Source organism: Cervus canadensis, chromosome 4, assembly GCF_019320065.1.
Source record: "Cervus canadensis isolate Bull #8, Minnesota chromosome 4, ASM1932006v1, whole genome shotgun sequence".
In the NCBI taxonomy this organism is placed as follows: domain Eukaryota; kingdom Metazoa; phylum Chordata; class Mammalia; order Artiodactyla; family Cervidae; genus Cervus; species Cervus canadensis.
In genome coordinates, this window is record NC_057389.1 from 51611227 (window position 1) to 51623588 (window position 12362).

Here is a 12362-nt window from a genome sequence, read left to right on the forward strand (position 1 = left end):
ACTTGCGCTTACAAGGGACAAGATGCATTATCAGGAGATAGTTGACAAACTGGTTAACTCCAAACATTTTGATCCTTATGCTTTCCTGTCTGGGAATTACTCTGTCAGCAATGGAGCCCGTTTTGCCTAGCCTAAGTCATGCCTGCTGCTTGACCAGCCCAGGGCATTTTGAGTGACAGTTCTCCCACTACGGCTGGCAATAGTGAAGGGGTATTTTCCTAAATTCACTACTGGGGTGTGTTACCTTGAACACCCCCGCTCCCCACTGCAATAATACACAGTAATGACCTTAGTAATCTCAGGTATTAATATTGTTATTATAAGTTTTTATCTTCCAGCATGTTGAGAGCAAAGAGTAGAATCAGGAGAGTTAGACTAGCTGCCGCCTAATTCCAAGAGTACTTAAAAAAAGTTGATCGAAGAAAGGACGGTTCCCCACCCCCTCCGCCTTAAACCCTGCACACTGGGTCTTCTGGGTCCCTGCTTGTCCATTTGAGAGCCCATTCTAGGGGCCAGGGAGGAAGGAAGGACATGTGAAGAATACAGTATTCTTTACAGTTGGATGTGACCTGCACAGGAGAGGCCATGGATATTATAGTACCAGGTAATCGCGAATGTTCTGTGTCGTAACTGATCTTCCCTGGATGGGCCTCTGCTTCGTGACTGCTCATAGAGTCTCCAAGCTCATTGTCTCACCAGAAACTTTAAAGGCAGTATGACCTCATACACTGGCTGTCTGCTCCACAGTTCCCAGGACGCAGCTGGAGCACTAGTGCCATGAGTGGTGGATTTTTTTCCTTCTTTGTTTAAAAGGTCTACTTCAACCACAAAGTTTTATTTCAAGCAAATCACTGTGACAGTAGTTGTGGCAAACTTGGAAACAAAAGGGAGATCTTCTTTCCATGACTTTGTTTCACATCAGGTTCCATCAGGGAACCGTTTTTTGCATTAAATGTTGAGAATGACTGCTACAATTTGTCATCCATTAAGCAAAGGGTACATTATGAGCAGTGATGATTTTCAGTTGTTTTTGACATTTTGATTCTTCATTTAATTGCGATTCTATTTTTTAAACTGCCTCCCTCTTCCCACCTCAGCTCTTTCATCTGAATTCATACTGCACAGGGATTAGAAATAGGTGCTTCTATGTCTTTGGAAGATGCGGCTTCTGAAAGCTCAGATGAGAACATGAAGCCAAGATGAAATAAGTGGCTGCAAAATGGCTTCATGGGTGAAAGCCTGGCCGTTCCAGCTGGGGATGTTTGTGATGTTGTCTCAGAGGAGGTTGATGTGGAAGGTATAATCAACCTGGGTTTATAATTCAGCCAGTATTTACCTATGTATAGTCATGTGATAGGTGCTGCAGACATAATAGTGAATAACACAGAGATGGTTTCTGAGAAGAGATAGGCAATAAGCAAATAGACAAAATAATTGCAGTGGTGCTAAATGCCATGGAGGAAATAAACAGGGTGTTCTGAAAGGAAATTATAGGGGGTAAGTAAAGGATGGCATCTCTGGGGAACTGACTTAAGCTGATTCCTGAAAGACGGGAAACAGCCAGCCACTAAAACCACCTTCCCTGTGGAGGCACCACCAGTGTCAGGCAGCAAAGAGCTTTGTGTGGACGAGGAATCATCAGATGCCCAAGGTGGGGAGGGGGAAGCAGGCCAGGAATTTCTCTTTGGTTTTCTGGAAGAGGAAGAGACATGAAAAGGCCCCAGGCTGGGAGTCACATCCCTGAACTGTATTTTGAGTGCACTGTATACCATCTGCAAGCAGTGACAACTGGTCGTGCTCACTGGTCTTGCCCAGCAGAGATCTGACTAACAGGAGGCACTTATGAATATTTCCTGAACGACAGACACATCAGTGAATGAATTTTAGCCTGTATTCTCACTTGCTTCCTTCTTTCCTGCACTTCACTGAAACAATCATACAAACAGAGTCAGGAGGGATATTGAAGTCACCTGGTCTGGGCCCTCAGCAGCTTGTCTAAGTTCTTCCTCCAGGAGGCGTGGCAAGGACCTGACAGCCTTGGCTTTCTGAATGTTTCTGGGGAGGAGGGCTCCTCTCCCTTGGAGCCAGCTCAGTGCTTAAAAAAAATGATTTTGAATAGATTACCAGGCACATGGTACAAAATTCAAAAGTACCTGTCCCTTTAGTATATGAAGAACAGGAAGTCCATCCCTCTTCTCCCGTGCTGCCCAGTTCTCCCCGAGCCCATCACTCTTGCCTGAGCCCCAGTGCAGTCTGTAAAGATATAAACCATTCTAATGAAGATAGATTACTTTTTTATTAGAAAAGTATCATATAATCATGGGAATAAAGAAAAATATAAAAGGTTATAAAAGAAGAAAGCCGTACCCTATAATTCCAGCCATCGGAGATAAACATTGTTAATATTTCAGTATCTATCCTTCCAGATTTTTTCTGTATATGTGGTATATATAATTGATGCAAATAATGGAATTATAAACACACAATTCTGCATCTTTATTTTGTTTTAATTTAACAATATAGGTGATCAGACCCTATCAGCTCTTCTGGAGCTAATATTTTAAATGGCTGCATAGATTCCATTGTATGAATGTACCATAATTCATGTATCCACAAATTCTTATAAGCAGACCTTTTTGTGGTTTCCAGATGTTTTGCTGTTCAAACCAGCGCCCTGTGAGTGTACTCGTGTAGGTGCCATTTGGTACGTGTGTCCGTTGATCTGTGGGTAATTGCTGAGGAGATAGTAATTGCTGACCTGCTGGTCAGATGGCATGTCCCATTTTACATCTCAACCAAAGTTGCCAAACAGCTCTCCATTTAGAAGTAGCACTAATTTACACTCCCACCCACCTCAATGTATGAGCACGCTCTACTCCTTTTTTAAGAATCTTTTTTTGTTAGGTGATTCTGCCTTAACTGATCTGAAATGTGCCTCGCTGCAGTTTCCACCCACCTTTCCTGCTTCTGCTCCCTGGGGCTCCACATGGTTCTGTGTGGTTCCTTTTTATCTTGACTCCCCCTGTGAATTAGAGGGATGAATAGTGAGCCACATTCCGTGCTTGAGGGTGGAGTTCATGTCAGAAAACAGGCCAGGAATATTTAGGCTGTGGAAGCTGACATAACCACCAGGCCTTTGAGTGTAAGAGGAAGAGGCTGAATTTATGGCTTGGATCTTTCTTGACCCCTGAGTTTCTTTTACAAAGAAAAAAAATATACGTATCTATATCTATATGTATGTGGCAACCCACTCCAGTACTCTTGCCTGGAAAATCCCATGGATGGAGGAGTGTGGTAGGCTACAGTCCATGGGGTCGCAAAGAGTCGGACACGACTGAGCGACTTCACTTCACTTCACTTTATTGGAATATATAGGAGAAGGCAATGGCAACCCACTCCAGTGTTCTTGCCTGGAGAATCCCAGGGACGGTGGAGCCTGGTGGGCTGCCGTCTATGGGGTCGCAGAGAGTTGGACACGACTGAAGCGACTTAGCAGCAGCAGCATTGGAATATATATGTGTGTGTGTTTGTATATATATACACACATATACTTGCATATACAAATAACACATGAATATGCTTATTTCATTTAAAAATGGAACATTACAGAAAACAGAACTATGTCACTCTTTTTCATTTACATATATATTAGTAATATATACTACTGCTTTGTAGCTCTTTAAACAAAGCATAAATGGTATTATGCTATAATATTATTATGCAGTTTGATTTTTTTTAACTCAAAATATATCTTAGAGATTTATCCCTGTTGTTACTTAATTTATTTTTTACTGCATTCTTAATCATTCCCTAGTATGATTTACACCATCATGGTTTATTTATGCTTTCGTCTATCAATGTACACTTGTTTTAAATTTTAAGTCACAAATAATGCAGCACTGGATATCCTTGTACCTGCCTCTTTGTGTGCATGTGTAAGCATTACTCTTATTTGTGGAATTATTGGATCCCAGAGTATTTAAAAATTTTACTCGATTCAGCCAAGTTGCTTTTGAAAGTGACTGTGCCAATTTCCACTCCCATCTGTCTGGGGAGTACCTATTTCTCTATGGTGTCCCACAACATTTGATATTAAAAAATTAAGAAAAATTCGGCATTCTTATTGGTAATAAATGGTTTCTGATTGTCAATATGCAATTCCCTGATTACTAATGATGTTGAACAACTTTTCATGTTTGTTATTGGCCATTTGTGTTTCTTGTTTAGTGAATTACTTATTCATGTCTATGTTCATTTTCTTCTTTTGTTTAGTCCTTTATACATTGATTTTTAGGTTTTCTGTATATTCTGGATACTAAACCTTGGTCTGTGATATAGGTAGCAGAATTTCCTCTGCGAGTCTCCTTCAGACAAACGATTCCATCATCCTGCCCTGAGCAAGGATCTTTCATTTCCTAAAGAAGCTGCGTGATTTCAGCCTGTCCTACAGAAATAAATACCAAGTGGTGGTAGTGAGGGCACTGTCTTGGAACACACAACTCCACAGTTGTTTACTAGATAAATACATAAAACATGAGAACATATGGCATATGTGTTATGTGTAGTTTTTGAGACTTTGGAGTCAGACTTATTTGAGTTCAAACGTGGCCTCTGCGCTTTCCTAATAAATGTATGAACTTGGGCAAATAGCTTAAATCCTCTGGGCTTTAGATTGCTCATCTTTAAAATGGGCCTAGTAAGAGTAAATTTTATAGGATTGTTGTAAGAATTAAGTGAGTTAATAGATGCAAAGTACTTTTAGCAGGGCTTGGCACATGGTAAAATCTGTATAATTACCAGCTATTATGTAATAAAACTTTGGCTTTTATAGTGCTTTGTTTTTATTATATCTGGCTTCTGTCCCAAGGTAATTGAATTTTGGGTGTGTTTCCTCAGTATCTGTTACTGCCTCATAATGAACACTAAGATAATGTGGCTATACAATGGGAAGGCTTAAAAATAAAATTAACAGCATGTGTTATTTAAAAAGACATATGAGTCATAAAAATAAGGTACAAGAATTCCAGTGCACAAAACAACATCTTTACAAAAGGCTTATGAAGGATGGTGGGCATTTCTTTGTCAGTTAAAGTGGTACGGCGCAGGCAATTGTATAAACACAATTTATTACTCATTTAGCTTGCCAGCTTTATAATTATGCAACTTTGATTAATTTTTTCTTTGCAGAGATACACACTACTGTATTTTGTAATTCATGCATAAAATGAGTTTTGGTTGACTTCTATGTACCATGATTTCAAAGTTCCCTAAATCAGGGCTACATACCATAGTACCACTCTGAACTCACATTAAGTTCATGGGCCACTTGCTATCATCTGACCTGTTCATACCAGTTGTCAGTGCTGTGTGGGGCCTGCTGATCTCGCTAGGAGTAATGATTTTTTAAATGTGGGATGAAACATCCTAGACTTAATCAGGGCTGAATTTAGTGTTTGCTTTGGGCCAAGTGATGACTGCAATACATAATCTAGAGATTATCTCAAGATTCCTGATGAAAGAGAGGAAATAGACCTTCTGTTCCTGGAAGGTAGGCTGCTCCTTGTCCTGCTCCCACCCCAGCGCCTTGCCCTTTGTGCACATGTGCTCCCTCACCCCTTACATGAAATGGAAGAAGTCCAGAATTCAGGCACATCCCCTGGAGGTTCTAAGATAAAACAGCATTCCTAGATTTCGGCTTCTTTGTTACTGAAACTGGGAGTGGGACTCTGTACTCCTGACTGTTGAAGAGGGAGGGAGGGATGAGGAGTCAGAGACTGGTCTTTGACAGGGTATTCTTCTTCTTTTTAAAAAATTTGTTTGTTTATTTTAATTGGAGGCTAATTACTTTACAATATTGTAGTGGTTTTTGCCATACATTAACATGAATCAGCCATGGGTGTACATGTGTTCCCCATCCTGAACCCCCCTCCCATCTTCCTCCCCATCCCATCCCTCTGGGTCATCCCAGTGCACCAGCCCTGAGCATCCTGTCTCATGCATCGAACCTGGACTGACGATCTATTTCACATATGATAATATACATGTTTTAATGCTATTCTCTCAGATCACCCCACCCTCGCCTTCTCCCAGAGTCCAAAAGACTGCTCTATACATCTATGTCTCTTTTGCTGCCGTCACATATAGGGTTATCATTACCATCTTTCTAAATTCCATATATATGCGTTAGTATACTGAATTGGTGTTTTTCTTTCTGGCTTACTTCACTTTGTATAATAGGCTCCAGTTTCATCCACCTCATTAGAACTGATTCAAATGTGTTCTTTTTAATGGCTGAATAACATTCCATTGTGTATATGTACCACAGGTTTCTTATCCATTCGTCTGCCGATGGACATCTAGGTTGCTTCCATGTCTTGGCTATTATAAACAGTGCTGTGATGAACACTGGGGTACACGTGTCTCTTTCAATTCTGGATTCCTTGGTGTGTATGCCCAGCAGTGGGATTGCTGGGTCATATGGCAGTTCTATTTAGAGTTTTTTAAGGAATCGCCACACTGTTCTCCATAGTGGCTTTAGTTTGCATTCCCACCAACAGTGTAAGAGGGTTCCTTTTTCTCCACACCCTCTCCAGCATTTATTGTTTGTAGATTTTTGGATAGCAGCCATTCTGACCGGCGTGAGATGGTACCTCATTGTGGTTTTGATTTGCATTTCTCTGGTAATGAGTGCTGTTGAGCATCTTTTCATGTGTTTGTTAGCCATCTGTATGTCTTTTTTTTTTTGGTATGTCTTCTTTCGAGAAATGTCTGTTTAGTTCTTTGGCCCATTTTTTGATTGGGTTGTTCATTTTTCTGGAATTGAGCTGTAGGAGTTGCTTGTATATTTTTTAGGTTAATTCTTTGCCCATTGCTTCATTTGCTATTATTTTCTCCCATTCTTAAGGCTGTCTTTTCACCTTTCTTATAGTTTCCTTCATTGTGCAAAAGCTTGTAAGTTTAATTAGGTCCCATTTGCTAATTTTTGCTTTTATTCCCATTGCTCTTGGAGGTGAGTCATAGAGGATCCTGCTGTGATTTATGTCAGAGTGTTTTGCCTATGTTTTCCTCTAGGAGTTTTATAGTTTCTAGTCTTAGGTTTAGATCTTTAATCCATTTTGAATTTATTTTTGTGTATGGTGTTAGAAAGTGTTCTAGTTTCATTCTTTTCCAAGTGGTTGACCAGTTTTCCCAGCACCACTTGTTAAAGAGGTTGTCTTTTCTCCATTGTATATTCTTGCCTCTTTTGTCACAGATAAGGTGTCATAGGTGCGTGGATTTCTCTGAGCTTTCTATTTTGTTCCATTGATCTGTATTTCTGTATTTGTGCCAGTACCATATTGTCTTGATGACTGTAGTTTTGCAGTATAGCCTGAAGTCAGGCAGGTTGAAAATGGAATTATCAGTTAGGAAATGGATATATGATTTATAGCACATTTATACATTGGAATTACTACTCAACAAAAAGAACAAAGTATAGATGCCTATAACAACATAGATGAATCTCAAGAAACACGAGGTTGAACAATAGACAGTTATGAAACTAAACATGATCCACTTATATGACGTTCTCAAAGAGGTAAAACCCCTCAATGGTAATAGAAATCAGAACAGTGATCATGTCTGGAGTGGGGTGGGAGGACTGGGATCACCCAGGAAGGGGCACAAGGGAGCTCTCTGGGGTGAGTGTTCTACACGTTTGGGTACTTTGGTGAATGTGATTGTCACAACTCATCCAACTCAATGTTTATGATCTGTGGATTTTCTTGTATATAAATTATGCCTCAATTACATATTTATTGAATACATTTTTAAAGGTTATGGTTTTTTTTTTTGCTCTTTCACAGTTCAGATTACTTGTATTCATCAATGTTGTCATCTCTTGCAATGATGTTAACATCTTAATCATTTACCAGGGGTTTATAACCTGCGGTCCAATGATAGCTTTCAATGGATCCTTGAACCCTGTGAAACTGAATGCACAATTTTGCATTTCTGTGTGCATGTATTTTTCTTTTCCCTTAAAAGTTCATAGCTATCACCATATACTCAAAAGGGTCCATGACCCCAAAATGTATTTAAAACAGAACCTCTGTGTTAATGGTTCATGCAGGATGTGTAGGGAATGGTATCAGTAAGTTAAAGATGAATGAATGAATAAATGATCAACTGTTTCCAGTACATGTTTGAGGAACCAAGCCTCTGCTAGTTTACAGATTAAAACTGGTAGGTGTCAGTGACTCCATGAAACTGCAAACATTAGAGAAACCTTCAGGCCTGAGAAATAGAGTAAAGTCCTGATAAGAATAGCAGGCAGAATCAGTGTATCATAAAAGAACTTTCAATCACATATATAAAAAAGACGCCTGCTATTCAAAAGTATTATATACTGTGTCTATTTTAAATATTGGAATTAGATAGATGAACATAATAGAAGCAACACATGTTTCAACTATAAAAATTATTTAATGCTTTTCTCTTGACAGTAAAAACAATTAGTAGTGAATGTTAGCAGAATTGTAGCAGACTCAGCTTCGCCAGTGTTTAACAAAAGAAGACAATTTTGATGTGGCTCAGTTATGGCAATTTTCATACACTGGGTTTTGAGAATTGGTTATTCATCCTCAATCCCTGATTGTAGGGAGACAAAGCAGCATTAAATTGATGGCATAGGGTTGTAAATGCTCTTTGAGATGTGAAGTGGCTCCAAGCACCTCTGAGAACCTTGACTTGCTTTTATGTGATTATTGACAGGTTTCTGTGGTCTCTTTTGTCCCCTGTGTCTTGAGTGTGACATCGCCAGGCATTATGGAGAGTGTTTTTGTTGGCCACTGTTACCTGGGTCCACCTTTGCACTGAGAATTGGCACCAGAGAGAGACATAAAATACAGGTAAGTGTGTTTGGATGTGTATGTTTATGAGAACCTGGATGGATGCCTTTCAAACCTATGGTTATTTTTATAAATGAGGTGTGGGTGAGGATATTAAAAACACCATACATAGTGGAAGGCTTTGGGAAAGGAAAGGGAAGAAATTTCTGATTTCACTTGTTACTAGGATGTATATTAAACCAAAATTCCACATTTTGGAGGGTATTTCCAAGGGAGACCTATTATAATTAGATTGTTGGCCAATGAGCCACTTCTGTTTCTCTCTTATTACATCAAGAGAAGACAGTTGTTGTTTAGTCACCCAGTTGTGTCCGACTCTTTGTGACCCCATGGACTGCAGCATGCCAGGCCTCTCTGATCCTCACCATCTCCCAAAGTGTGCCCAAGTTCATGTCCATTGCATTGGTGATGCCATCCAGCCATCGCATCCTGTCATCTCCTCCTCCTGCCCTCAATCTTTCCAATAATGACAGGTAGACATGCACCAAATTTGAAGGATAAACTTGGGATAATCTCACTTAAAATGTAGACTCTCTGGCATACACAGAATTCACTTAGGGGATTCCCTGAGGACACTTCAAAGAACCAGACAATTTATAGCGTGGTTGAGACTGAGGTACAAGGAGAGACTGAGGATAGACAAGTCATACCTACTCAGATGTGGACAGATAAAAAGGCATCTTTTTATCTATTCTTATGAAATGATCCCTAAGATGTATATTTAGCAAAAGAATATATATATATATATATTTAAAATGTAATGTGTACATATCTGTATGTATCTGTATGCCTAGACTTAGAATTTATCTGGAAGTCTATATAAGAACTGCCCACAATGGTTGTCTCCTGACAGGTAACTGGGTGACCAGGGGGATTTACTTTTTACTTCCTCTCCCTTCTTACTATGGGAATTTTGGATCATATATACTTATTACTCCAAATAAGTAAAGAAAATAATTATAAATATTAAGTTCTAAGAGAAAAAAGAGATGTTGACAGAGGATTTTCTGTCAGTTAGACAGTGTTTTTCAAGTATGAATCCCCAAGGGCCGGTCTCTGAATTGCAAGGATTGATTAGCCGTCGAGGTGTTTGGCACCTGTAACCCCGGTGGATTTGTGTCCATGGGCAATGACTTCAGGGTGATGGTGGATCTTGGGAGCAGTGGATGGGATGGGCCATGAGGTAATACTGTGGAGGTCTCCAGGTAGCGGAGCTGAGCCTGTGTGATGGCCCCAGAACACACGCGGTTTCTCCCCTAGGGCACCCTGTGTGAGGACTGGCTGGCGGTGTACTGCTGCTGGCCTTGCTCCATCTGCCAGGTGGCCCGGGAACTCAAGGTGAGGACCTCCCAACTCTATGAAATCTATACGGCCCCTTTAACCAAAGAAACTTTTATTTGATAGAGCAAGAAAACTCCTCCTTCCTCACTTCCCCACACCCTCCTCTTAAATCCCTCTTGGTGGAGAGATTGTTCTTAAGTTTTCACTGAAGTAGTACAAAAATAAATGGTTTCCCACTACTGTGTTTACTGTTGTCCTTTCTTCACACACCCCCTGATGAAGACACTTACTTGTCTGAAGTTGCTGTCCCAGCTCAGCCATGTTAGGCAGGTTAGAGAGGTAAGCTTTGTGTCCTCCACACCCTGCCTGGCGTTTGGAAGGTTGAATCCCCCCCCCCCACCCCGCCCCGCCATCTTCCCCTTTCACAAGGGATGTCTGGGAAGCTGGAAGAATTGTTAAATGGCTTTCTTATGCTAAGCCTCTTTTCCCAAAGTATCGATGATGGGGCAGAAGATGGTTAATTTAATTTTTGTTTTATTTTCTTACTTTTAAATTTTTATTGGAGTATGGTTGACTTACAATGCTGTGTTAGTTTCAGGCGTACAGCAAAGTGAATCACATAGGACCTGGACGGGGCCCTAAACACCACTGTAATACAGGAGCACTGTCCTTCCTTTGTCCTGACTCCTTCAGTCCTGACTGCATAAAGGAGACAGCTTCAGCTTGTTGCTGACTTTGAACAACTCTCCAGAACTTATAACTCTTTAGCCCCAGACTCAAAGCCTTAGGTGGGCAGCTGTTGAATTGTGCCCCTCCCCCAACCCCTTCCTACCAAAGATATGTTTAAGTCCTAACTCCTGGTGTATGTGAATGTGCCCTCATTTGGAAATAGTCTTGCAAATGTAATTAAGATGAGTCAGTAGGATGGGCCCTAACCCAATATGGCTATTGTCCTTACAAGAAGAGGAGACGAGACACAGAGGTAGAGACACACAGAGAGAAGATAGCTCTGTGAAGATGGAGGCAGAGACTGGAGTGGTGCTACCACAAACCATGGAGTGCCTGGGGGTACCTGAAGGTAGGAGTTGTTGTTCAGTCGCTAAGTTGTGTCCAGCTCTTTGCCACCCCATGGACTGCAGCACGCCAGGCTTCCCTGTCCTTCACTATCTCATGGAGTTTGCTCAAACGCATGTCCACCGAGTTGGTGATGCCATCCAGCCATCTCATCCTCTGTTGTCCCCTTCTCCTCCTGTCCTCAATCTTTCCCAGCATCAGGGTCTTTTCCAATCAGTCAGCTCTTCACATCAGGTGGCCAAAATATTGGAGCTTCAGCTTTAGCATCAGCTGGGAGAGGCAAGGGGATATCTTCTCCTAGAGGTTTCAGAGGGAGCATTGCCCAGCCAACATCTTGATTTTGGACTTCCAGCCTCCAGAACTGTGAGGGGATAAATTTACGTTGTTCTAAGCCATCCAGTTTGTGGTTCTTTGTTACAGCAGCCGTAGGAAACTAATTCACCCACCATCTACCACGTGAGTAGAATACTCTTGTTCTTGTTAGCGTGGCAGCATAGAGCAGTGCTGAGGACCCTGGGGTCTGAAGCTGAACTGCCTCCTTCACTTACTAATTGTGTAACTACAGGCAAATTTGTGAATCTGTCAGTACCTCAGTGTCTTCCTCTGTAAAATGACAGTACTGACTTCACAGGGTTGTGAGGATTTTAACAAGTCAAGACACTTAGCTCAATGTTCAGAAAGGAGCAAGGACTTGGTAAATATTAGCTACTATTACTATTACCTTATATTCATAGTACATGATATACTCTTCCATTTACAGTTGGGATATAAAGTTTTCTATCAAGTTTTAGATGAAAATTAAGTTAATTAGAAGAAGAACATTAAGTAAATGATAATATAAATGGTTGGTGGATAGGGCAAATATTATGAAGGTGGTAAAACATGAATTGAGCGCTTGTAGGTGCCAGGCACTGTTTCAGAACTCTACATATTTTAAGACATTTAATCCTTAATATTCGTCAGGAAAGTGCTATTATAGTTCCATTTTCCAGACAAGAACTTGAACCACAGAGAGGTTAAGTAACTTGCCCAAGGCCACACAGCAAGCAGGTGACAGGCAGTCAGACTCTTGAGGGTGTGGACTAAGCAAGCAGAGAAGGTTTCTGGCCAAGAGGCTGT

General features: G+C 40.8%; 1 protein-coding gene across 1 annotated transcript in view; it reads left to right on the forward strand.

The window, feature by feature from the left end:
- PLAC8L1 (PLAC8 like 1) overlaps positions 1-10539 on the forward strand; it is a 28350-nt gene extending 17811 nt beyond the window's left edge. The window contains exons 3-4 of the mRNA XM_043465112.1: positions 8752-8888; positions 10149-10539. Of these exons, the coding sequence (XP_043321047.1) occupies positions 8752-8888; positions 10149-10289 (278 nt within the window). The 3' untranslated portion in view covers positions 10290-10539. The remainder of the gene's footprint in view (positions 1-8751; positions 8889-10148) is intronic.
- The last annotated feature ends 1823 nt before the right edge of the window (positions 10540-12362 follow it).